This window comes from Haemaphysalis longicornis, unplaced genomic scaffold (assembly GCF_048455015.1).
Source record: "Haemaphysalis longicornis isolate Haplotype H1 unplaced genomic scaffold, Haemaphysalis longicornis Haplotype H1 scaffold_6, whole genome shotgun sequence".
Classification (NCBI taxonomy): Eukaryota; Metazoa; Arthropoda; class Arachnida; order Ixodida; family Ixodidae; genus Haemaphysalis; species Haemaphysalis longicornis.
This window is the reverse complement of record NW_027526407.1, coordinates 210156902-210184197: the sequence shown is the minus strand read 5'-3', so window position 1 is coordinate 210184197 and position 27296 is coordinate 210156902. Positions and strand designations below refer to the sequence as shown.

The following is a 27296-nucleotide window of genomic DNA, read 5'->3' as shown; positions in this document are numbered from 1 at the left end:
TGACCCGCCGACAGCGGGGCCGATTCACGCCTGGTCCAAACCAGACCAAACCGCCCGTGGTGGACAAGCTGAAACACGCTCCCTCCTTTTACGTCGCCGCGGCTCGGCCAGATCCTGCATCGGGTGAACGACCCCAACGGGCTTGTCGCTACTCGTCTGGAGGCGAGGTCACGGAGACGGCGTGGGTGTCACCCTCCCTCTCCCCATCGTGGCGGCGCGGCTGACTCACCACTTTGCTTACCATTCGTCGGATTTCAAACTTCAGCCAGCGAGAGCCCTGATTGGAGCGATTCGAACTTGTCGGGGCTACAACGACCTTCCGGGAGTATTAACCCGTACAGATCAAGTATCGTCGGCATTCTCCGGCACCAGTCTCTTCGGAGGCACCGAGTGGAGAGGCGCTGTGGCCATTGTGCAAGCCACGTAACGTTTGCTTACCCTTGTACTGCAGGCTGCAATACCAGCTAGCCTTTTGCGGCACACGTGGCCCGGCCACACGGCTCCCAGAGCCTCGACTCCCGGAGTCGACAAAACAAAAGAAAACTCGAACCCAAATTGCAGCTTCCGTACTCACTCACTACGGGCTGACACAACGGCGCGGGCTCCCTGGCCTCGCGTGGATGCAAACCCTCGTTTCCATAAACAACAATGTCCCGACAAAAATTCGGAGACTGCGTGTTAACTGGCAGCGATGTCCTGCCATATACACGATTGCTGCAAACTCGGCGCTTACGAAATTAAAAATGCCGCAGCAATAAATAATTCGTCTCACTCTCAGGAAAGTTCGCTTCTGCAAGTAACTCGCTCCAATCAGTTAGGCCTGAAGTCTGTTGTCTATGCTCGGATCGTCCTCGGATGCTGCTGTGCCTCCTGCTCGTCTCTGCAAACAAGGCCCCACGTTGGGCACCACATGTGGGATTCTACATTTCACACGCTTGTTATTTCCCACCCCGCAGCCATTCGCACTCAGCAAACATGCCTTGCGAGCGCCGACTGCGGACGGGTCCGTTGTTTGCGGAGCTGGATGCGAGTCCGAACCTTGGCGGCAGGGTGGGGTGCCCATTCTCAACAACTCAGGAGGTCCGAAGAGGACTGCTCGGGGCCTTTGTGTCTCCGTACAAGATCGCCCCCATTGGCTCCTGGAAAAATAAACGTTTTCCCAGCAATGCACTTGTGTGTGATAGTGAAGCCCACTTTAAATTGGCTGGCACTCAAAGGGGGTGCATGGGGTTTTATGCGAGTATTTCAAAAGAAAATCCCTACGACCTTTGTGCCGCATCTTAGTCATTCGTTTACACAGCACTGTTAATCCCCTTGGGGATTGTTACAGGACTGAGCGTTACAGCACAACCTCCAGAGGTACAGGAAAGATATGCAGGTGTGCCCAGGCATGCGTGCCCAGGTTATTGTACTAGTAATACAAGTGCACATTCAGAGTAAGCACCATCAAACAATACAGAGAGAAAAATGCATGCTAACTGTCACATTAGTGTGTTCAAGCCTATCAGGCATTTCATTTCACCCAGTAATATTAAATGCGCACAAAATAAATACAAACAGCAGCCATCAAGTTAGTCAACTTGGTGCACTTTTTCAGCAAGTTGCGGAAATTTATGATCAGGTTGGCTGTCGAGTGAGAACAGGGCCTAGTGCATTCTATAGATTGCCTCGTTATAATCATACTGACACCACTTTTATTGTAAACTGCGCTCACATAAGCTATATAATTAGGAAAAAAGGGAATGGCCATGCGACCCACTGGCTCATTTCCCGCAACAGAACCTATGATGTCATACCAGCCTGCTCTGCGATTTGAGGAGGCGGCAAAAGCAAACGCAAATTAGGCAGAGCTTATAAGCTTGCCGAACGAGCTATTTGCGCCTAAATGTAATGCATATCCATTTTACAGCAGTAAGGATGGTGGGACAAACAGTGGAAGTTAAGAAAGCACGTGTAAACATAGAAGTACTGATGCGTACCGTTGTTGGTACTGCGTGCACTATGCTTGTTTTAGCTGCACGGCAATCTGCCGATTTCGAGCTGTCGTACACGATGCCGGCCGATTGGCATAAGTGACGCTGCCTTACGTGACCCTGTTTGTCAAGCATACCCCAGGTTTCACAAAGCGGTTACTTTCTTCCGTAACAAAAACAAGCCAGGTGTAAATACGGTCAAAAACAAAGCAACGGCCGAGGGCTGCGTATCCTAGCGCCATCTGGGAGAATTGACAGCAGCAAAGCTGCAGAGCCGAATGGCGCAGTGGAAGTTTGTTTGTATACGCGCCGCTATGACTACATTGCAGACGTCACCAAAACACACGATTTGGTGGCAGAATCAATATTTTGACCTAAATTGATTCATTTCTTAGTGAATACGGCATCATTTGCTGCCACGCAAGCGCTGGGGGTGCTGTAGGACACGAAATCTTTCGAATAAAACAAACTTGTATTTTGTCTTCATGGCTCCTTTAAAGTATTGTCACTAAATGAATACTCTTGTACTTCCCAAGAATGCCTTTCTCTTGTCTGTCTAGTGTTGTGAATGGTAAAATACGAATCAGGGTTTATTCTCAACGATTTGTGGATTGGCTGATGAAGAAAATTTAGCCAAAGAAGCTGTGCACGTCTTGTAGGGCCCGACGTAATCGCTCAGTTGGTGAGTCAGTGCAGCCTGTCTTGTCTGCAGCCAGTGAGCCTTATCTGTCTGTCGCAGATAAGGCTCACTGCTTTGCGCTGAACCCTTGCCACAGTGGCGATGCTAGACAACAGTTCCATATTCCAAGGAGGCCATATACACGTGACGTGTGCCAGGCATTTGTTACATGGGTGAAAAAAGAAAGTGCCCTTTTGACTAAATACTCTGTTCAGTGCTTGCTTCGTGGTGCGACGGATCCGCCAAGGTGTGGTGATGTCGTTACGCCTGGGCCGACTGCTCATGTTCCCTTGGAAGAACGTCTTCCCAGCAACGCATTTGTGCGTGGTAGTGAAGCAGACTTGAAAGGAGCCTGGGTCTGAGAATTCCCGCTGTGGAGTTTTGGCAGCTTTTCTGGTCTTGATAGTGCTCGGTGACCTTGTGCAACTGACTTTTGGTTGCTGCCTGCGCAGGCATCGAGTGCTGGAATCCGGCCTTTGACGTCACCCCAGCCGAGCTCATCACGGGTGGCGTCATCACCGAGAAAGGAGTCTTCCCTGCATCGCGCGTGCTCGACTGCCTCAAGGCGTGATGGGGGCTCCATGTGCCATACAGTTAATAAATATTGCTATAATTTTCTACAGCGAGAGTGCTGTGTCGTTGTGGTTATTATTGGGCTGTGCTTGGTGATTTGGGCCAGTGGTTGTGCCAAATGCGTGCTTCCACAATGGCCAACTGGGTGCTGGTGTGCTTTTGCAAAGCACCGGAAGAAGTGTTTAACATGCAGTCCGGATTGGCGACAGTGCTGGCTGAGTGGTCTTGCAACCACAAGAGGTCAAACCAAAAGACACTGCTTTGTGCCTTGGCAGGACGTGGGGACATCAACCAGTGCACAGCGGCCGCTTCCAACCAATCCCTGAAATGATGGGAGGCCACCGCAGCAGTTCCACAGTTGTGGAGAAAGGCCTCGCGTGGCATCTGCTGGCATGGGAGAAAAAACAATCTATGGTGGTAGCAGTAATAACTAGAGAGGGAACGGGCACTAATACCAACGCGAATTCCGCAGCAGCGCTTGCGCTTTGATGGGAATGATGAGTACTTGTGAAACCAGAGTGCGTAGGATCCAACGGGCATATGGCTGCCAAAATTTTGCTCTTTTGTCAAAAGGATGCTTGTTGCGTGGTTCGCTGTTTATAAAGAATGCTAGTGACCGAAAACTGGTTTTGTACGAAATAAAATTGCGTGTTTAAATAAAAAGCAGATGCGGAGTCGAGGAGGTTTGCGGAGTAGGTTGGCCATTTGCCACCAACTAAAGCGGGATTCGGACTTTTTTAAAAACTATTTGTACAAGTTTTGCACTTGCTTGCAGTTTATTTTAAAGCACTGTAATATTAAAGCTTTCTGCTCCTAAAAAAGAACCGATTACCTTGATTGGTGACATTCATCAAGCTGCATTCCTATCAGCCACCAGCACTACTGGTCTATGCCATGGAAGCCGGCGTTCGCACGAGAAGTGTGGCCGTTCCAAGCAAGCCGCAACAGTCGTCAGCTTTGAAAATACATTGCTCTGCCGAACGGTTTGTGTCTTTGTGCTCGCTGTGCTGGCCATGAATTGTAACCCACCCAATTCGCAACTCTGGTTATAAACATTTCCACTCAGGGTGGTGTCAGTGCACGTGCGGCATTCAACTGAAGGAGAAACATATTTTTAAACGCTTCTTCCAACCCCCTGCATAGGCGAATGCGTTCATGCAAGTCCGAAACAAAAACGAAACTGAATGCCCGATTCACTCCATAATAACTTCCGCAAGCCATCGAGTGCCAATCCGAATCCAGAGCTAGCCATCACGCCCATCGTGGCAAATGATCGCAGTGCCAGATTCCTCTCTAGTTATTACTGCATGGAACTCTACAGTGGTAACAGCACAAAACGAGACAAATGACGTACGAGGGAAGGGGGACACAGACAAGCGCTGGGTGTGTCATTTGCCTGTCTTCGCACTGTTGCCACCATGGACCGGCACGAGCTAGCCAAGCTTGCCGCACTTCTGCAGCACTTGGCATGCTCCTTTATTGGACCCTGTTGGGACTGGCCTTCCCAGCGCTGTCGCCACTGTTGGGACCGATGCGTCCGAGTGCAGTCACCTGTGCTGCGACGTTGCCTCGCTCCGTCCGCTATTCATGCAGTGCAGAGCAGAGCGATGAAGTCCTCGAGCCGGCGAAGAGTTGAAGCAACGTTTCTGTACAGTAGGCACAAGGGTAACAAGGGCCTCCTCTCCCATTAATCTCCAATTACCCCGGTCCTGCGCTAACTAAAGCCCCTATATTTGGGAAAGTAGCGACTTTCTTGGATCTTTGCCGCCGTTTCCCTTACCTGCCACTGCCCTCCTCGCACACCCTCTCAGGAGGGGAGACTGGCTTCGGGGAGTGGAAGCGTCGAGCAACGTCACCGTGACATCTCCGCCGCTTGTCAAGCGGGTGTCGAACTTGTTTGCATTTTTATTTTTTTTCCGCCGGACGCCATTTGCCGCCCTGTGGCCACGGTGACTTTCAGAGCGCTTGCGCTTCTTCGCGCTTGTTCATAATCGCAATGCCGTTCTGCTGCACCTACCAGTGTAAGAGTAAAAGTGAAAAAGGATTCTCGCTGTTTACCATTACGAGTGGCAAAAGAGATGTCCAGCGCAAGAAGCAGTGGCTGCACAATATCGGAAGGAAAGACTTTGCGCCTACCAGAAGGACTTCTTTGTGCGAGGTAAGCTACAATTTTTGGCATTTCTGCGTGGGAACGAGGAGTTCACAGAATCTGGTGAGCGCGCTCTTTCACTTTCACAGCTATTCGTAATTTTTGTGAAACAAGGCTTCCATTTTTTTACGGAGAAGCGGGTCGGGACACCACAAAGTGAGGTACAGCAAAATGCGTGCCTCTGCATCGATTGCAACTCTAAAGTAAATTTAAGATACTTTTATTAAAAAAAATTTCCCCTCTCTATTGGTCAGTAATGATGTGCTATTTCGGTAGAATTTTTCCCACATAGTAAACAAAAAGCCGGTGACGATAATATGTTAGTCATGTTCAGCAACACACATTTTTTTTCAATATTTTGGTATTTAAATTTGTATTGTATATTTACACAGGTTGTCCATTCGTGAGGTACTGGTTAGAGCTCGTATATGAACTTTCACATCACAACAGGAGGACATTGAGGCTATCATTCAGTTCTTTTTTTCTTTTTTGCAAATCGGAATGCTTTAAAACCAATACCTGAGAAGTGTTCGCGATACCATAGTTTCTAATAATCGTGTTGTTTTGCAGCTCCATTTTATTGAAGATCAATTCAAACCGTGGCAGGGGGCGGCAGAAAGTTAGATGGGCAGATAGGATCAAGAGTTTGCGGGGATAAATTGGTTGCAGTTGGCGCTAAAACCCCTAAAATTTGGAAAGTAGAGACGCTCTTTTCCCTCCGGCCACTTTCCTCCTCGGATTTCACTCTCGCACCGGCCGGCGCGCTGCACACGGCACGTTTTGCTGCCCTGTGTCTCGAGACGCTGTGGTAGGGTCAATGGGATCGCTTGTTGCTTCAGCATTTTTCCATGCTATTATTAGAACTGTCACATGCAGACTGCCATTGGCCTTAATGACCAATGGCAGTCGGCGGCATCTTAGCCTTCAACCCAGTGGCCTGGCTAATTGTGGTACTAGCGCCAAATCCTCCCCTGGCGAGCCTGGGCGGGCAAAAGTGAGTTGTAATTGCCATAGCAACGTCGCCGCCATCTTGACCTTGGAGGCGTAGTAATTGTCATGGACAACTGCGAGGAGGCGGGGCGATGCTTTTGTCCCCTCGCTTCTCGCCGCCGCTCTGGTGCTTGCTCCGCGCCCTTTGCGCGGCTCGCTAGGCCTCGCCATGCAGACGTACGCTGCTCGGCCAGTGAGATGGCAGCCGAAGTCGCACTTCAACACTTTATTCATGTTACGAAAATGCGACCGAGCTCAAGCGCAACGTGCGCCGATAAGCACTGATGTAAGACACGGCATAGCAAAAGTTGACATCAAACACTGTACACAAAGTTGTGCAGCTCTTTGCACGACACCAGCGCAGATTGACTTCATGCATTACGAACGAGTGTCTCACCTTTCGCTAACACAAAGCAAAATCCCTTCTTGCTGCGCTTCGTCCGCGTGCATGGGGCATATATCCGTTCTTCCATGGTCTTCAGAACGCTAACCCAATATTTGTACTATGCTACAATGCGCGGGAGAGCCCTGCGGGAGAGAGCTGCTGCCGCCATTGCTCTGGCAGCTGCGGCGACGCGACCGTTGTCGCATATGCGCACCTGAAGTGGCGCGGGGAGAGGCAGAGAGGGAAAAATAGTGAGAGGAGGGGGAGGAGTGTTTTGCTTGCCCCGCGTTGCTGTGACTTGGAGCGGGTTAATCAAAGAGGAACTAGCAAAAAGTAATTTCGGACTGCCAACGGTTATCTTGTCTTTGCATTACATGACCTGTTCACGTTCTTAATTTCTACTGATATGTCCTTAACACGCATTTGTCCCCTGACCCACTCCGCTCTCTTCTTGTCCCTTAATGTTACACCTATCTTCTTCCGTTCCATTGCTCGCTGAGTCATCCTCAATTTAAGTTGAACCCTTTTAGTGAGCCTCCAAGTTTCTGCCGTGTAGGTGAGCACTGTTGCATCTGAGAAAGCCGACCCGAGCCGAGCTCCGTCGCCTCCAACATACGTGTGGTAGCGTGGTGAAGCGAGCGGCCAGCCAATGTTGCTGCCTTGAAGAAGCCCAGAAGCCGAAGGCAAAACGTAACTTGTTTACTTCATAGCGAGAGATGAGCCGAAGCTAAAGAACAATGCCCCAACGGGCGAGGTTACAGTACAGGACTCGAGCAGAGTGACAGCATTGATTCCCTGCTCAAACAGGAATGAACTACAGCGCTTGGGGGGTCTTATTTATACCCAAAGCACCAACGGTCAAAACAGGCGTTCCCTCTAGGTTCTGCACACGACACGAATGGCACAGATACACACAACGCTCTTTCCAGAGTTCGTGAGCAGTCGGTAGTAGCGGCGCACGCTGAGTCCGAGAGAGAGGGGAGAGAGGAGGTCTCCGGAACAGCTTCTGTGTCCTTCGGACAGGTTGAAGCGTGCCCCGTCTGCCAACGCCGATAGATAGTGAGGCGCCCGAGATCCAGGCCTGTCGCAGCTTGTTTTCCATCGGCTGCAAGTGTGAGTCACCGACAAGGGGGGCCTGCTTGAAAGGCGCACGTAGTGGAGGCTTTGGCGCGCAGCCGAGGAGTATAGAACGAAGCACAGCGGTGGGCTGATTCGTAACGGTACCGGTAAGATGCAGCTGTCATACACTTTCTTCTTCAGGGAAAATGGTAGGCTGCCATTCATTATCTCAGAATGTCTGCCGAATGCACTCCACCCCATTCTTATCGTTCTAATTATCTCTGCCTCATGGTTGGGATCCGGGGTTCACCACTTAGCCTAAGTAGGTAGGTATATTCGCTTACCACTTCCACTGCCTCGTAACCTATCTCTAACCGGTGTGCATTAAGATCATTACTTTAGTTTTCTGCACATTAATTTTCAGGACCACGGTTCTACTCTGCTTGTTCAGTGCGGTAAGCATGCTTTGCAATTCGTCCCCCGAGTTACTTAGCAAGGCAACGTCATCAGCAAATCTGAGGTTACTGAGGTGTCCTCCATTAACCCTTACGGCCACCTGTTCCCAATCCAACGTTCTGCATACCTCTTGTAAACGTGCTGTGAATAACACTGGAGAGATGGTGCCTCCTTGTCCGACGCCCTTCCTTATAGGTATTTTACTGCTCTCCTTATGGAGGACAATGGCAGCTGTGGACCCATTGTAGATATCCTCTAGTATTCTCACGTAATAGTCGTCTGCACCCTGATTCTGCAATGCCTGCACGACTGCTGAGGTTTCGGCCGAGTCAAATGCTTTCTCATAATCCATGAAGGCTATGTATAGGGGTTCAGTATACTCGGCGCACTTCTCTATTACCTGATTGATCGTGTGAATGTGGTCCATTGTTGAATAGCCTTTAGGAAACCCTGCTTGCTCGTTAGGTTGACAGAAGTTCTGTTAGCAATTACTTTGGCAAGTACCTTGTAGACGAGTGACAGTAAGCTGATAGGGCTGTAATTTTTCGAGTCCTTCGTGTCCCCTTTCTTGTGGATTAGGATGATGTGCATGTTCTTCCACGATTCTGGCACACTCGCGGTCATTAGGCCATGGTTGCGGCCATGGGGAGCCCGAGTCGCACCACAGCTCCAACCAGTCCCCGAAACAGTGGGAGAGAATCGTGGTGGAGACACGAGACATTTCTCTAGAGGAAAAGTCTCACTCTATGCCCACTGGTCCCTTGACACTGACGCGTGTCAGTGGGCGTCTTGTATGAGATGGACGCCACATTCGATGCACCCTTTCATTGAAACCCTTTGGAAGGAAGCATTCAGAGACAGCACCCTGTCACTCGTGTTGCACGATTCCAGTGTTGGCAGCCTTGTTGGGCAGCCGCCGCAGCAGGGGCAGGCAGAGGTTGTAGAAGGAGCCGTCCATGAGGGAGTCCAGGGGGCGCCACCCGACCCAGTCGTGCTCCCGCAGCACGGTGCTGTCGGCAAGCGGGCCCTGCTTGGCGTCGTTTCGGTACCAGTGGGGGTCCTGCAGTGCACAGAGTGGTTCGCTGTTGGACGTGTGGCCGAGTGGGCGCTCACCGTGCACCAGGGCACTGTCCGCCCAATGGCCTCGCGTGCACTGCACAAAAGCAGGGCAGCCAAGGCTGCTCGTTTTGGCACCCTATCATTTGGCAAGCTAATAAGAGGGCCACAAAGACAAAACGCAAGTTTGGTTCACCAAAAAGAAACACTGCTTTGTCCCAATAACGACGACTCCCTTTTCCCCGCAAACTTCGAGCAAATAATGTAGGGTAAGCAAGTGAGGGAAACAAATCCACTTGGTGCTGAAAACCAAACAGTGGTAGATGCTTGCTGAAGTTCTGATCATCACTTATCTGTCCAAACTTCCACTCGCGGTTTATGATCATCTTCCCACTCACTGTGGTAGCCCCGCTTGCAGGAATAAGGTGCGATGCACTAGAATCGTTCCCAGCAAGCTTTCACCAAACAGCTGTTGCGCGACGGAAAGAGTTCAGCATTACAAGCCTCCTACATTGTAGCACCACCTAAGATTTTTCAAAAAAAAAAACAATAGCAAGCCTGTTCAAGAATGTCAGAATACACAGTGCTACTAAGAAGTCACACTAGACCTCTAAAAACACCCTCGTACGGATACAAAACTGGCCGGTGAACCGCTGGCGCTGTTCGAAGCTGATTGGAAGCGCTCTCCTTGTCTGAACCGATACCCGACGACTTGGTGTGATCTTTCGACTTTCAGCTGGAGCTGTTATCGCAGAAGTAAGGCGTGGGTAGCTGAGGACCCAGCTACTGAAATCACCAGCAGCGTGCTTTTTCCAAGGAACAGTGGCAGGCAACGGGGGCGTCGTGACAAATCAGCTTGCAGTTGGGTAACGCAAAAATGGAACCGAATCTGCTGAAAACTGGCTGAAAATGCCAGGTAGACATGCAAGGCACCTTCAGAAGGAAGCTGTGGAAAAATAAAGCTACCATTTCTCCGAACCAAAGCTCGCTAGTCAATAGCGCATTATTTCCAGGTAATTATCGCATCTCAACAGTGTCGGACTACAAACCTGACATGATGGAAATAAAATTGCGCTAAAAGGACAGGACAAAGAGAAGGAGGCACACCACACAGCGCATACCAATAAAACCGAGTTGATTTCCACGATCGTATATACCAGTACTATCAAGTAGACACGTGGAAACAAGAGAAGTTTAAAATACAAAACTAAAATCACACACCAGAAAGTATGCACACTTTCACCATGACACACATGCTGTCTCCAACAGATTAGACCCCATCAAGGAATGCAATTTCTTTGCCCAACGATACTGAAGCGACGGCAATGCAAACATCACCTGCACGCACAATTTCTTCCCACATGAGTGAGTCACGGCTCCTAGCGAGCACTTTTGTTTTTTAAAAGGAGACACTGCAGTTTTTTGTTTGTCCTCTGGTTTCACACCACCTGCTGGCCTCCTCGTGTCTCACCCTGCCAGCTTAGCCTCGTTAAGCACCTTTTCGGCTACTGACACAACCAGGTGTGTGGGGTAGCGGGAACTCGGTAATCATTCAGCTTGCTGAGCCAGGCTAGCCGTCATCATGTGCGGGCATGACTTGCGGTGACTCCTTGCGTCCACCAGCTGAGCCCCAACCTTAAGCGTATCGCTCGGCATGCAGGGGCGAATGTGGCAAGCTCGCACAGCTTTGCCGCCAGCTCGAGTGCCCCCCGGAAAGAAGAGAGCGGGTGTGGTTCACTTGGTTCTGCAGTGGCTCGGGCGCGCACAGCGCAGCGGCATGGACCAGGGTCAGCCAGAGAGGGTTATGCAGAAGGGGGGAGAGGGGCTAAAAAGAAATGGGTGCGCGCACAGCAGACTTCGCTGGCCACCACAACAGATTCCATTGCCCTGCAAGAAAGTACACATCGGCCAAACTGGCAGATGTATGATAGACTTCGTGATGATAGATGCAATGACAGACTTCGTGAGTGCAAGAATATTGTTAGTAACTCGATAAGCGGGCATCTTGGCATTCATTGCTGTGGTTGTAAGCGTTCTCCATTTCTTGAAAAAAGTAATGTGCTCGCTACTCACTCGTGCAGGAAATAATAGAGGCGCGTGAAACTGTGCGTGGGGGTGATGTTTGCATTAGTGCTGCTTCACTATCGCTGTGGGGCAAAGAAATCACGTTCCTTGATAGGGTCTAATCTGTTGAAAGTGTGCGCACTTTTTTGTGTGTGACTTTAGTTTTGTTTTTTAAACTTCTCTTGTTTCCACGTATCTGCTTGATGGTAGTATATACGCGTGTGGAAATCATTCTTCTCTTCATCCCGTCCTTTTAGCGCAGCTTTATTTCCATCATGTCAGACCGACTAGCCCGTCCGAGTGCTTTGCTGAACCTTTTATTTGACTTGCTAAGAGCCTTTTGATCTAAAAAATTTGATGGTAATGCAGCATAACCACAAGCGGCATGCTTTTTGTCAAGTGCAGCAGCCACACCCCCTCTCGCAAACATGTGCACCTCAGCTTGCAAAAAACGGTGTCAAAAAACTCAATGTCGCCGAAGCGGGAAAGTTTAATCTGATTCTAAAAGTGAAGTGCCTAGACTAACCATTATGTGCACATCAGGTGCACGAGAAATGACTACAGCAAGTCAAAATCAGCAGTAGAAAGCACCGATCACAGGTGATCGATCTGAATAGGCGTGCTAACGAAAGAGTTAAAAGGGTTTGCGAAATTTGTCTAGCGCATAAAACAAACGTACAGAAGCTATCTTGTTGCTTTTAGATTTATTGATGATGTTGTACCATTCATATCATGTGGTAATCTCACCCACGAGTGTTTCACTAATAGGGCATATATTCTGACTGGCTGAGATTAACGCATCTCTTTAGGAAAACACAAACGGCAGTTTCATGTATGCTCGTAGCAGTTCTAGTAAAATGAACTCTGTATACAGGGCTCCACAAGGCATGAAAAATGTCTAAGCCGTCGTGTGCATACCTTCACGGCGTGCTTTGCACTTCCCCACTTTGCACTTGCTGCCAGGTCCCTTTCCCAGCACAAACAACACGAGTCACGTTTTCAAAAAGCCCCACAAATGTCAGCGCACGCTCGAAAGGCATTTCACGCTAAACATATTTTCAAAACAGCTGAGAACTAAATTGCCCGAGACGCATAATAACGGATTAGGCCCCAACCCAGGTGCCGCGGTCTTGTCAACGTCTCTTTGACAAGAATCTCGGTGCTTAGGGACACCACGGTCAACGACTTTATCGTTACCCACATAAAAATGGGAGAAAAAAAAAAAAAAAACATTAGAGGTTTAAAGCAAAATGCACATCATCTGATCAGAAAACCAAGGACTACATCAGTACATAGCTGGGCTGCAGTGTGTTGGCCAGGGCACATCATCAGGATGAGTAAAGAGAAGTGTCACCCAATGCCCAGTCGCATTTTCCTCTTGGGGTTCATTCAGCCTCAGGCCACCGGTGCATTGTGGGAAAGCCTGTCGCCGTTAGCAGAGAGCACAGCGCTTGGCTATGGCAGTCGATGCACGCACTCAAAGTGCCATGCCTCCGGTGCACAATTTGTACTTGTTACGACGCCTACATTCCTTCTTGTTTTCAACAAGGCACCATTTTATGCATTCAACTCGACTGAAGCAATTGCCCATTTGCTTTCTCAGAGTTTGAAATACCGTATAAGTCGAAATTAGGTTCAGATTTCCCACTGAAGCTTTTGCCATAAAGTCAACCTTTGACCTATTTACCGGTGATTGGCTTAATTTTTTTCCCCCATTTTTCGGCCGGAAGGTAAGGGGTTCGACATATATTTCGGCTGGACCTATATTCTGACTTATACGGTACTTCGAAAATGTATCCATAATTGTCTAATTGTGCTATCTGATTAAACCCAAATCAAATGTTGTGCCATTTGCTTGAACATTGGAAGTTTTGAAAATTCGCATGGCCCTAGTGCACGAATCTTTATACATGCATCCATTGAGTTTGCGACATATTTAGGTGCATGCTACTAGTGAGTATCACTTCTGCCTAACCCCACAGTGGAGATTCTTGTGCAGTACGTACGACATGTGAACCCACACCCAAAGCTGAATAATTAAGTGTGTGTGCGGGTCACGACTGGTGGTTGATCCAATAATGGGAATCGATGTAACAATCATAATATAATAAAGAGGTACAGCCACTGTATGCGCTGACTGCCTACCAGCACAAAAGCCCTCAACCTCCCTGAATAAATTTGCCATGCGGAACTGTCCCCCTCAGAAACGAGGACAGCTGACATGTCACCACATATGTACACCAAAAACCCAGTGCTTTCTGTTGCTGGAGTCAGTACGATCATCTGACTGCTTAGTGTTGGTACTACAGCAACTGGGCTGACCAAGGAGCTCACAAGAGGATTTTCACAATGAGGCAACTGAGGAATTCATCGTACGAGCGAAGACAGGGACAAAGCTAAAGCGGAGACGCTAGACGTGTGTTTCGTCTCCCATTTAGCTTTGTCCTTGTCTTCGCTCGTACGATGAGTTAGTACGACTCGCCCAACTTAGCGCGTTAGTCGACACAAAGATGGCCACAGTGAAACCTTTCAGCCCCCCTCCCATTTGTTGTCGGCATACCCAGGCTGGCTGAAGAGACTCTGTGCGTGCGAAGAGGCACTCACCAGCACCAGCAGGAAGGGCTTCCCCGAGGATGTGCGGCACAGGCCCAGGATGCCCTTGGATGATGCGTCCGTGTCTCCCCCTGTCAAAACAGGCAGCCTGGAAGGTCAGCATCTTCTACGCTTTCCGAGTTACTGCCTTCACAAAGTATTACCCAAGCGGGCAGAACAGTTACTACAACATTTTTATGGCAGTGGTATCGGAAAGGTCTGTTTTGTGCAATGATGCTGTTAGATTACTCGTTATTCGCATCCCTTAGGCATCAAAAACCATGCACCCCTCTGTCAAACGACGACAGTGGTTGAACGAGACGCTTTCTCATGATGGATTCTTTGGTTGTCATCTTAAGTTTTCCAAGCTGCTTTGACCGTGTCGAACTGGAGCAACTGTATAGACGGCAGCCTCATAATGCCAGGGACTCAGGTTCAATTATGGCCACAGGAAGTATTTTTTTTTTCACTTGGCTGTTTTCGCGTTGCAGACACCACCAATGAGAACACTTAAAGCTTCGCTTTAAAGAAAGAGAAAAGTTTAACATTTCGTTTAACATGAAAACTAGTTCTTATGCATCACTTGTTTTAAAGTTGGCATGCTTTTTATTCCGACCTGACGAGTTTTGTTCAATGAACCAAACTCCTATTTCGCCTTCGTGGTCTTTTTTATAGGACAAGATAAGCGCAGTGGCCAAGCCACTGCCAAACTGCTTTCTTTCAGTGGTGAGCTCCTTGGAGAGCAACAAGAACTTTGCCCTGTTTATCAATGTTTCTTAGAGCCCAAATGTTTTTCTTAAAACCCGTCAAGAACTTGGAACTGCGTTAGAACGGTGGTTTGGGCTAGTTGGTGCATACTGAAATTCGAAACAGCGCAAAAAGACGGAACAAGGAAACGACGACACAAGGCGCAAGACATGCACCGAACTAGCAAAAAAATGGCAGAGAGTGATCGCAGCTCCAAATTCAACCTTGACCTGTACCACTAGACCGTGTCAGATGATACCGGCTAAATGTCTGTTCAGTTGCACAATTCTCCTTGAGACCTGTTTACCAGCACAAGAGTCCCCTGACAATTTTCAATGCTTGGTCTTTTTTGGTATTCCACTTGGCATTTGGCGCCGACATCACTCTTACTGCCAACCCATCTATGACCACCCACCCATCATGACGGGGGAGCCCTGTTGCTGGAAGTGTGCCAGCAGCGCGTCCACGTGGTCAGCCACCTGCCCGCCGCTGCTCGCGTGCAGGACCCGACAGGGCACCTGGAACCGCAGGTTGGCCTGGTCAAAGGGCAGCATCAACCCCTTCCAAGCGGAAGCACTGCACAGAACTAAGGCGAAAGACTAAAATGACCCACTGTGCGAAATACCGGCGCCCAGCACAGAAAATGCTGGCCACTCTAGAGAGCACACACTGCTCGCTCCACTGCCAACGTCGTTAAAGAAGGCTCCTCGCACTCTCGTGTCGAATGTAATGCAGGTGTGCTCAATGCAATTCCATCTTTCTGCCTTCGCACTGCTCGCACGCCACCTGTTGGGACAGAGCTCTCTTTTTTCCCCTTGTTCTGTTGTTCTCCCAGAAACGGCACGAGGAGCAGGGCTTTCTACTCATTGCGCTTGCTTTTATGTCCAGCACCACTGAAAGTTGCGGGAGTTGGTGATGCACATGAGAAAAAGGCGTGCAGAATAGACGACTACGCCGCAGAATAAAGACGCACCCTTTCCTGCGTTTCCTTCCTCTGCGCTAGCTGTACCGGACGACAATGTTGAACTTTCTTGCCAGCGATGATAGCACCTGAAATTGCGAGCTTGTCTTGAAAAGACAAAACTTTTTGTTTTTTGACAACAGAACTCATCACCGACGAACCTATACCTCAGAAAGCAGTGGAGATACACGACTACATACTGTCAGGCGGGCCTAGTCGGTATGTAGTCACTGGAAATGCATGGTAGTTTGCAGTGCGGACAAAGTTCGCTAAATCAGTACATATCTCCAGCTGATTTTTCAGAAAAACTGCAAAAAAGCAATGGCTCATCAGCGTAGCGAATTCGTTACATCAAAGTTATCCGTAGCCATGCCTTCGTTACATACAGGTCGCAAACACATTGGTTTCAAGTGAAAGGCTTTGTTAAATCCAGGAATTCGTTACACTGAGTTTCGTTACATCCAGGTTTAATGCACATCACATGCACTGCAGTGCTGGCAAACAAAAAACAGACATTCTCTGCATCATGAATCATTGGAACACAACAACACAGCAGAGAGAGAGAGAGAGATTAGAAACGGAAATACATGAAATCTTTAAAGGGACCCTGCAACACTCTTTGAGCAGTGCAAGTAAACCTGCGCGATGCTTAGCTTACACTACCAGAAATACCTGAGCCAAATATTACACGTGCACGTGAAGCGGTGAGCGCGCAAATCACTGTGAAAGACGCGGAAAAACCAACCACGCTTTTTTCAGTTCCCCTCATTATGCACCCTGGCATGGCCTAAATGACGTCACTGAGGCCATGGCTGTCCAATCGGCTGTCGCTGGTCAACTTCGCGGCTAATTTCTCGCATTTCCTGTGACGATCCACCGTCGTCGGCGCTGTGTGCAAACCTCTTCTGTGCCTGAACCTGTAGGCGCAGTTTTGCCATTTATTTTGTGTTTGGAGTGTGCGCGGAGTTTGAGTGATGAGCTCAATACTTCCCTTTCAACCAGACCACTCGACAACAAATGTTTATTGCTTCAAAAACGCCCTACCAGCCCGAGTACACGCTTGCAAGCAGGCACCCATGCCTGCTTTTTTGTGGCACCAGACCGGAAATAGGCCCCTCCACGTTGCGGAGAAAAGGAGAAAACTCCCCGGCCTGTGATATATCGAAGGCCGCCGAAGAGAACGCCGCGAGCCGCTCCCCTCTCTGGGAGAAGGCACGCAGCTTTCGTCGCGTTGTCCGCGGTCGAGTTGAGAGGGAACGATTATTATGCGCGATTTCTCATCGCGCGTAGTTTCGGTGATAGTGAACGGATTTTCATAATTCTTGTGGGAGGAGATTGCTGGCAAACTTTACCCCAAAATGCATTCCTAGTAGTCGATGGTAAGTGCAGCAGGGCCTTTTTAAAGGAGTTCCGACACCAAATTTGTCTGTCAGTTTTTTTGCTCCTGGGAGTTTCTTGCTGGCCCATGAACTATAGTGTGCAAGTTAACAGTGGCATGGACATGCTGCTGACTATGAATTCCAGTATCACTCGGGGCATCAGTTTTGGTTTTGGCCTCTGAGCACCTGGCAGCCAGTGCAAGGTGCTCTCAGGAGTAGAGTGTGTCAGTTTTTTCTGTACATGGAAGAAAGACCTTGCCATCAGTTTCAAAAGCATCCAAGGCCAGCTTCCACAAACAAAACACCTATAGCCCCTCATCCAATTGAAGACTACTTCTGCCACATTCAGAAGGGGTGAAATGGGACGGAAGCCACAACAAGCCCCCACCAAAATGTTGGCTCCGTGTTCTTGCTGCGAGTGCTTTGCACAGGTTTTTTAGTTTTGTTCCCCACCAATACAGTCAAACACAAATATAACGAACTCATATAGAGCGAATTCTGCTCTATAGCAAACAGTCAAAGTTCTCCTGCCATTATGCATGTGAAATGTATTTTTTGTAACGAACCCAACATTGAATACATCGAATTCTGAGCGTGTGCGATGCCTCGGGGCTGTTGCGATGCCCAGCCGTGCTTCCGTGAAGCTCAGAAGCGGGAGCAACCCATGCATTTTTCCTGCTTCATTATAAAGGAGGCAGGAAGCCCTTTTTGGGGGAGGGAGGTAAGTAGGGCGTCTTCGTTCTGGCCTACAAAAGCTCTCCAAAGCGCACTGCCCCCGAGTAAAGATGCATCACCCCGGGGTAGCTGTAAGTCAAGCCGCCAGATTAAATGGCACAGGTCAGGCGTTGCCCACAAAAGGTGAGAGCCGCTGTGAGGGAAGTGGCACCGCTACACCATTTTTGTGTTACGTCCGGGGCAAGAAAATTTCTTCCGTTGCCGCTGAGGGGGGATCCCAGCAGGCAGGACGCCGAGTCTATGGCCAACTTGCTGCAAGCGCTGGCGCTGCAAATAGCATGTCAATGAAGTAGGCGCAGGCGTAGGGTTGGAAACCATGGGAGGCGAGGTTGGAAGGCACTCCCTTGCAGCGTTGTGGGCTTGCTGATTTTTGTCTCATCCCACCGTGACACCATGCAAGTCAAATAATCATGCCTGGTTGCTGGAGGGTCTGCATTAGTGCTATAATCTTATTGGCAGTTGCATTGTGAGTGTAGGCCTTGTTGAGCTCGTGTGACGCTGTATAAGAGTCTGTGTAATTAGTCTGAACTTGGTGGCGTTAGTTGGTGCAGAGTGTTGCAGTTGTTGAAGCACCCCGTGTATTCCAAGGAGTTCAGCTTCTTTGGCGAGGCCGTGGGTGTGCGTTATTTGGCGGTGGCCATTGAGGGCAGGGGGTTCAGGCCAATACCCAGGCAATGGCCGCTTGCGCACCGTCAAGTGAGGCATCTGTGAAGATGTCCCATTCATCATCTTGCTTAAGTTTGCGTATAGTATATCATTCCCGCACAGCCGTGTTTCACCTTGTGATTGGTTTCCAGCACACGATACCGCTTGTTCGGCGACCCCCGGGTGGCACTGAAGGTGGCATTGGCATGGCTACACTTGGCTGTTTCGCAGATCCCATCGTCTGAGTCGGGGTGTGAGGTCAAGGCGTTGCCGGTGCCTCGGTTGGGCTTCCACCACTACGTTGGTGAGCGGCGGCAGTTGAGTTTGAGGATATCAATGCGGGTACGTTTCGGGAGCCCAAAGATTCCTGCACGGTACAGAAACATTCAGGCCCCGTATCTGTTTTCGTGACAAATGTGTGCTGGTATTCCACAAGTGATTCTGCCGACCGTCACCACTCGTGCAAGCGTATGACAGGCCGTTGGCTGGATCCACCAAATTTGCTTCAGATACGAGAAATGAAATGCATTGTCTGTCGCCAGATTGTGAGTAGGGCATGAATCCATGTGTTGGGACTGTTGCAGCCAGCAACTTGGACACCGAGTAGTCGAATAGTGCCGTTTTCCGAGGTTAAAGCTTTGCATTAGAGCACTTCTATTCAGCAGCTGCCTTTCATGTCATCAAGCACGTGCGAGCAGTTCTGTGCCTATCTCGGTTCAGGAAAGAGAGAGAGAGAGAGAGAGAAAAAACGGCCAGAACTTCTGTGCCGCTCTCGTGACTGCGGCCGTATAGTTACGTTGCCCACGTTTCTGTGCACTTGCATTGCAGCGCTTCATAGCAAGATGACGACGAAACAGCGGCAAGCCCTGCCGAAATACAGGCAGCTGGACAGGCAGGCAGGATGTGATACTGATACAGGCAGGTGGTGATGAGATGTCGTGTGCCGAGAATTTGATTGTCATTGGTAATGCTTACCGGAGTGTTCAGGTGAAAATCACACTGCCTTGCAAAAGGTGTACATTTATCTGCTGTGAAGTTCTTTTCAAGTAGATTACTAGTCATGGTGAATGGCACGGCCTTTCTTTTGTTATCGCATTTTTAATCAACTGTTCACATTGTATATAACGAATGTGACACTGAAGTTCGTTATAAGCGGGCTTGGTTATATCAAATGATTTCGTATAGCAAACAAATCGCATTGAATCGCACTGTTTGCCATAACCGGGTTTGACTGTATACATTTCATTGAGAAGAGGAAAATGACAGTTCTTCAACAAAAAGCACAGACAGACTATGGGTTCTTCAAAGCACACAGTTTCATACGAATACATGCTGGAAGAAAAGCTGTCGCTGTAATTGCGTGCCATTGTGGACGATTGTGTGCTGTTGTAGCAGCTACCAAGTCATCTCATACTTGGCTTGGCTAGTGGGTGGCTTTTTTTCACCGCTGAAGCCAAAGTCAACAAGAAAAGGTTGCATTTTTTTTATCTTGCACAATGATTCTTAATTATACCCAACAAATCAATCCTTTATAGCCCCACTATTCTATTGATAACACAACTTTAAGCAATCTTTTAGCAATGATATCATTGTTTTTTTCACAGCCACAGGCAAGTTTTTAGCCGGCAATGGCAAGTAGCAATGGAACACGATGGCACACTCGCTGAACCATGAACTCGCTGAGCCCACACACAAACACTGATGTAGCAAATTATCGGCTAAGGCGAAGACTCATTCTTTTATGATGAAAGGGGAACTGTGAGAGCAGCGCGCACTATCGGATATAACGAAAAAACGTTTGACCAGTGGGCTGAGAAGCTACTTGGAAAAGCTCCCGATGTTTGAGACTGCAGAAGTATAAAAGGTGACGGTGTTTGTGGACACTGTGGAAAACTTCATCCTGTAACTAGCCACCAGAAAACAAAAGTCACAATCCGACCTCGAAAAAATATCAATGCAGGCCCGCTTTGTCAAGTGAACTTTGTTCTGTTGTAATTTCCCGTTTCGTGTCCTGGTTCATGGAGCTTGAAATGCCACAAGGAGAAAGATAAGGGCTACCTTGTTTATGGTATAGGTTCGAAGATTGAAATCGTATCAAGGGTTTCTGCGGGAGCCAGATTATTGATTGGTTTCAATCGATCTTTAGCTCTAGTGTCACAACGAATATCGGATAGTATAATGAACTGTCCCGACAGCACTTGGTTACAACGAGGTTCTCTGGGAAAGGACCGTCCTCCTTGAATGGCGCAGGCAGACCCACCTGGTAGAAGTGGTCGAGGCAGAGAAAGACCTCGGTGCTGCCAATCCAGTCACGGGACCCTTGGAACCCGGGCTCCTTGTCACCCAGGCTCACCAGGGCAGCCTGGATCTCGGAAATGCTGGGCACCGCCCTGGCTGGCTCCTGCTGGCAGGGGATGGCACTCCAGTTGCACTTCCTCGGTGAAGTGATGCACCTTCCTCCGGAATAGCCTTCCCAACCTGCTATAACTGATCATGCCTTACCAAGTGCCATAGCTGTTGTGATGACCTTGGTCAAACTAACACTGCTGCACCCCAGTCTCAACAAACATCACAGCGATGATTGTCCTGACCTGCTGTGACGCCTATACCCTGTTTCCCTCGCTGCATAGCTTATCCGAGCGAAGTTGCATTAAAAGTGGTGTCAGCACCACTCCACTGAGAAAATCTTCCGAATGAACCAAACTTGCACTTTGTCTTCGTGGCCCCTCGAAGAAGCACAATGTGACACTTCCATCAGCCCTCCACACTGCGATGGCCAGTGGTTACATTCGAGGTGCACTCAGCCGTGCACGAGGGAGCTGTGAAAGACGGGTCGTGTGAGCAGTCACGCATGTGGGGTGTGCAGCTCTGATGCGCTGCACTCGCGTGGGGCCACACCACTGTCACGCCCAGTGTAATAGGCCAGAGGCCCCTGTGCTTCCCTTTGGAGCGTCAGCTGGAAAAAAACAGAGGCTCAGCAGACTCACCCCTGCCTGGCATCGCTGGTGAACCACCCACGAACACAGGGTCTGCAGAGTCCTGTAGCCACATCCCCAACCCTGCAAGGCATTTCCAAAAGCACACCATGTACATCGTGCACGCGCTGAGCCTATATGCTTTGCGGTAGAGCACTAGCATAGCATCTCCCAAGTTCAACCAATCTGCAAACCTAAAACGCCCCCCCCCCCCCCCCCCCCCTCCTCCCCTCCCCCCCAAAAAACATGGCCGACAAGGTTGCGCAATCATGAAATCACATGCGAACATGTGAAATTGTGAGAACACAAGCTCTTTATAACAAATCGCAGCTGGAGCCTGCCATTACCCCACAATGTTTCCTGCCCGTCCCCTACGCTTGCTTCGAAAGCCCACCATCCCCATCGCTTCGCTTGTGTCAGAGAACAAGAATGTACTGCTGGCCGGTCCACTTTCGTTATGACTTTCCCATAACACCAAGCTCTGCTCCCCATCAACTCAGACACTTTTCACTAATCAGCACTGCACGTAACACACTTATGTGCCACCGCATTCGTCGATGTCGCCCCCCTTCCTCGGGGGAGGGGGAAGGGGGGGGGGGGCCGCAAACGTCGTCACAAGGTAAGGGACAGCGTCCGCAGCTCGTTTCCGTACCACAGCTGTGTACATCTGCACAAGCATCGTGCATACAAGAGCAGTCGGTGAACGAGAGCTTCCGCTGCCTTCTAATCTGGCTTCCCAAAAAAGAGCCAAAGCACTGGACTCCACATACACATTTTCAGCAATAATAGCAACTGCCACCTTCTTTATTCCCCACACGTTTCAGAAAATTCCCCGCATTTCCCCGAGGGGAAGAATGTGAAAGTGCGAATGCACGAGTTGAATTTGCGCGGTTCGGTAATGTTCGCGAAAGAAAGATCACACACACACACACAACTACAAAGAAAGAAAGATGCATTTATTCACAGACACCTCTTTGTGCTGTCGTTGTACTTGATTGCTAGAGCGGATCTCAGCTTTGAAATTTCGTGTCAGTACTCCTTTAAGCGGGTGCATTAGCCCTTCTCACGCCCGATTCCTGGTCAATCCCCCACGTGGGTATGTGCCATGTCAGCGGCCAGGCTGCGCGCGCCCATCTCCACGTGCGCGGACATCGCCGGTGCACGCAGGTTCAGGGTCGCTTAAGAAGTGCATTAGCACTTAAAAATTCAACAAGCGCTCAACCTTCCCATGGATGCGCCAACTGCTGCAGCCACATCCGACTGTGTCGGTGCAAAGTGAAGGACAAAAAATAGCGCCTGCTTTCTGTTTACACGAGCCAAGTCACAAGACAGTGCTCGAGCGCAACACTGCAACTGTGCCCAGATAAGTGCAGGAGAGCACGCATCACTTCCCAGAGCTGTTCCAAGAATTTGGTTTTCACAGAAGACGTTCCCACTGACAAGACCACCAGGTTTCTAAATTTAGAACTTACCTCCATGCTCGACCGACACGTCTGTTGGAAACACTCTCGGAGATCTAAGAAGGCACTTTTGCCGTATAGTTCGGCATACTTGAAGTTAGTGAGGTGGGGTATACGCCTCGAGCTTCGCGATCAGTGCGCCGCCTGCCGCCGCTTCTCCACGGCGTCGACGGGATGTGCGCTGCGTGGCTGATAGGGGCTCGTGCAGTGTTTTGGTTCTGTTTCGCTTCTTTTCACCTTTCCGCGCCCTAAAAAAACTTGTTATGGTGACGTCTATAAGCAAAGAGGTCACTTAGCAAAGAGGTTTAGGTCACTTAAAAAGCAGCTGCGTCTTCGTAGAGCACGCGATAGCCTGCAAGAGCTACCCGGGGACGCGGTTCTGCGTGCATGTCGTCGTTCTTCTGGGCGTCGGTGACGGTAGCAGCATATCACCCCTGTCACCTCCAAATATGTCAGGCACAAATGAATTCTACTGTCGCCTCGTTTAGACCTGATGCTGGCACACTGAGAGGTTGGCTTCATTTTGCCGCGTGGACAACGAATGTGGCTTCGTTTCGAATATATACGTTGCAAAAAAATATGTTTCGGGAATGTGATTAGCCAATCCCGGACAATAACTTATGCCTTTTATAAAAACATAAACTATGCGAAAATGTTAAAGTCGTTAAATATGTGCCCACGCACACCTTATAGCAAGAACCAAGGCAATCTAATATGAAACCACGGAAACATACATGCTGTGCAAGTGCGGAAGGAACATAATAGCTCTAACGGAAATAAAAAAAAATACAGTGCAGCTTCTGACATGCTAAAGACGTGCGTTGAAACTTAAGCCAGGTAGGGCTCACCGGACCAACTATACGCGAAATGCACTGCTATTTCGCGAGATATAGGTGGGGGGGAGAGGAGGAGGACGCTGTGTACAAATGCGGAGCGGAATCAAGCAATGGACGGTTTAGTAATTACACACACAAATCTCACGTTCACTGTCGTTTTTTTTTTTTTTTAACTTCAACGAACAGCTGATCGTTCGACGGACGCATTTTTGGAAGTATACAGGGTAGGCAGTTCACAAGAGATTAAAGGTGTCGTTGGAAGAGTGGGGTATGTGATAAGGCACTCTGATTTCAGTTTCTCCTTTATTCTGCAGGCTCCCTGTGCCATATGACGATATTGCAAAGAAGCGTTTAGTCGCGAACGCCGATTATATTCTAAGCGCGTCTGCACGCTGCTCGCAGAGGATGAATGTTTGCGGGCGCTCACCTCACGACAAGACGACTCTTTGTCGTGTGCTGATACCCGGGTATAATTCTGCGTTATCCGTCATACTTACGTTGAATATTCCTGAAAATTAACATACACTGCCACAAAAGCACCGGCGACAGTGGGGAGTGGGACGGAGACTCCCGCGCCTGCTTTCGAAACGGGATGCTAGGGGGATTTCAGTGGTGCCCCTCCAGGCCGCGCTCGAAGCGTATAGCGAACTTGTGCTTTGTGAATGCTCTAAAGGAAAGTTCACTGCATGTGATGCAACAAAGTCGAGCAGCATCTTGGAGAACAGCACGAACTAACAGGGACACAATAAGAAATAAGTGGACAGGACTACCGCTGACTTTCAATTCGATTTACTGGGCGCTGTTCCCCAAGATGCCCTGCTAAAGTCTAGCAGAACAGGTTGACCTTTAGGAAGCGTCCAGGTTTCCCTCTCAGGTTTTGCTGGTGGTAGGTGAATCTTTGGGCAGGAAAATTAGAAAGTCTTCTGCAAAGTTTAGTAGCCCAGCGGAAGGTGGGAGGAAAAAAAATGGAAGTGACCCCCTACTTTCACAGGACTTCACACGGGCTGAAACAAGCAGCCCAACAGTTTGGGGTCATCATGGCGTTTTCTTCCCCCTGTAAACTCTCTGGCTCGTGTTCCCGTATCTTCTCTGGTGCCCAGCGGAAAGCCGACCCTTGCAAGACAAACCCCCAAACAAGGTTCACTACATGTGTGCTGGGTGTGGTCAATTCAATCCCATTGTCCTGCAGAAAAATGATTGGTTGAGGCAGCACCGGACAACTTTGGGCTTGGGCACAGGTAGCTTTACACATAAAAAATTGGCAGAATTGCATTCCCAAGTTTCGCCTTGCCAGCACTTAGGCCGGGGAAAATCAAGACGTGAGGGCGAGCTGCTCAAGGCATTTTTAATACGAGAAAATAAGGAGTCATGTGTTAGCAGGTCTTAACGGATAAAGAACATCAGTTTTTATCCACGCAAGTTCACTTCTTCACGTTGTCCAAAGTGTGCGCTTGCGTTGGAAACGCATATATGTTGCTTTTCCTGAAATAAACCAGTTAGTCCAGTGGCGTGTTTGTGTTCCTTCTCTCCGTGGCCTGTGCCCTTTTTGCTGGTTCTTTTTATGCACATCATTGGTGCCTACGGTGGACATCATCACAGTATTGTTCATCAATGCCTTCTACTGGAAGTTGTTTGCCGACATGTGCATCATCAGGCCATATAAATGCAGCCATGACTGTCCAATGGTCACCACCAACACTAGCGTGCCGTGACTTCCAGAGCTACAAACACGCAGAAAAGATTGGAAGAAATGTATAATTTCTTTTCATATGCAATAACTTTCTTACTTTGTGGCAACATCCTCGCAAAAGAAGATTGCTACTCCACGAGCGGAACATCGCCTGCTCAGTGGTGTAGAAAGGGATAACCACATGCAGCAACAGCGACGCGAGAAACGTAACTCGATGGGTGCGCAGAAAACAGGTAGTGTGGGCAACAGCGACGGGCTGTCGCCTGCCTTGGACGGGCCAGGGGCAGCCCACAAGTGAGTGACCACGATGGGTGACAGCGACGGAGGGAATTGGCGGCACTGTGTTAATGTGTTTTTCGCGTTGCTCGTCGCTGTTGCTGCATGCGGTTACCCTTAAAGGGGCCACGAACACAAGAGGCAGGCGAGGTCCAGTCGAAAGATTGCCTTGTTAGAGTAACACTGACACCACTGTTAAGCATGAGGAAAACAGAGAACAGGCATGCAACTCAACAGCTACTTTTCCACACTGAACAATGATGTATTAAGGGCTGCTTGCTGCAATTAACTGAGGTGGCAAAATTAAGCAGGTATTAGAACGAGCTATCTGCGCTTGAATTGTATTCTTTCTACAGCAGTAAGTACGATGGGGAAGTTACAAACGAACATGTAAAAACAGAACACTCTGCAGGTCGATGATGCACAGACGTTGAGCGCATTAAGCTTGTCTGACACAACACTGGTCAACTGGCATAAGCGACACTGCCATTGACATGCTAGATGTCGAGTGATACACAATGTTTTATGGCACGATTACTATCAATTGTAACAATAAGCCGGTAAAAAGATCGGTCAGAAAAAAGAAAATCGTATGCGAACAGTGGTCCTCCAGTGAAGGCCCCTAAAAATAGCTTTTTAGGGGCCTTATTTCCAGCGGTATTCTTACGCCATCTATGAAGGCAGATGGTAACCATGGTTCATAAAAAATTTTTTTGCCGCGGCCGGAAGCCTTAGTCAACATACTAACTTTTATGAGCCATGAGAACTGCGCAAAAGCGACACACGTAGAGAAAGAAGGCAACAGGACGAACGCATCTTTGCGCAATTCTAATGGCTTTTCAAGTTTTCCACCAACTAGCTAATCAACGAATCTTGCTGAATACCAACTTTTGTTTAACAAATTCATCCTGGATACGTCACTGTCGACCTCGCAAAACACACGACGCCGTGGGAGAATAGATATTTTGGCTTAAATTGTTGTAACGGCAAAACACGTTTGCAAAACACCAAATCTTTCGAATAAAACACCAGTATTATGTCTTCATGGTCCGTTTAGGGCTCCTCCATGATGTAGGCATATCTGGCCGTTTTTAACTGCAGTGTCAACAATTTTAAAGCGTGCACTTTTGATGACACGTCACAATTCACCAAAAAACCAATCCTTAATCTACGTGAGCTATGGTGGGAAGGCAGGGGTTTAGTTTTACAAAACGCTACAAGCACACACGAAATCCATTCTTTCTTTGTCAAGCTACCAGGCCAGTTTTTATCTCACAGATAGCATACCATCAAATGCCGTTAACAGCGTGCCGTACCCTATCGTCCACACCGTCGCAGCCGTAGTGATAGTAGTCGTACTTTCCTTTCACGTATGCCACGCAATCCGCTCCCGGCGGCGGCTCCATGCCTTCGTGAACATTTTCCAGCAGGTAAGTCATCTACAGGGCAATTGAGGAAGCGAAGAAACTACTTTCTGTCAAACTGCGGTCGCTCCGACTGCTCTGTCGACGGCACGTGCGTCGAGATCGGAGAACATGCCTGCCCACACTTGTAGTTCATAAAAAGAAAGTGCGCCGTCTGGCATAAGCGCTTGTGAGGCTTCTTGAACAAAAAGT

General features: G+C 49.0%; 2 protein-coding genes across 12 annotated transcripts in view; one reads left to right on the top strand and one right to left on the bottom strand.

Moving 5' to 3' along the window:
• The window catches only part of LOC144141332 (methylthioribose-1-phosphate isomerase), a 52940-nt gene extending 49660 nt beyond the window's left edge, over positions 1 to 3280 (top strand). For all 3 annotated transcript variants that reach the window (XM_077672910.1, XM_077672911.1, XM_077672912.1), the window contains one exon: positions 3105 to 3280. In XM_077672910.1, coding sequence (XP_077529036.1) covers positions 3105 to 3223 — 119 coding nt within the window. In that variant the 3' untranslated portion in view covers positions 3224 to 3280. The remainder of the gene's footprint in view (positions 1 to 3104) is intronic.
• Ufsp1 (UFM1 specific peptidase 1) lies at positions 729 to 27296 on the bottom strand. Of its 9 annotated transcripts, none has more exons than XM_077672914.1 (7): positions 26997 to 27268; positions 21431 to 21502; positions 20704 to 20847; positions 15139 to 15241; positions 13989 to 14068; positions 9129 to 9324; positions 729 to 1139 (listed from the first exon to the last, which is right to left on the bottom strand). In XM_077672914.1, exons 1-6 carry the CDS (start codon positions 27117 to 27119, stop codon positions 9133 to 9135), a joined length of 714 nt encoding a protein of 237 aa, XP_077529040.1. In that variant the 5' UTR covers positions 27120 to 27268; the 3' UTR covers positions 729 to 1139; positions 9129 to 9132. The 9 variants fall into 9 exon arrangements, with proteins under 9 accessions (XP_077529040.1, XP_077529043.1, XP_077529042.1 ...); XM_077672918.1 differs by lacking the exon at positions 729 to 1139 and adding an exon at positions 22891 to 25435 and having other exon boundaries at positions 9075 to 9324; positions 26997 to 27125; XM_077672920.1 differs by lacking the exon at positions 729 to 1139 and adding an exon at positions 22891 to 25435 and having other exon boundaries at positions 9075 to 9324; positions 20704 to 20844; positions 26997 to 27125.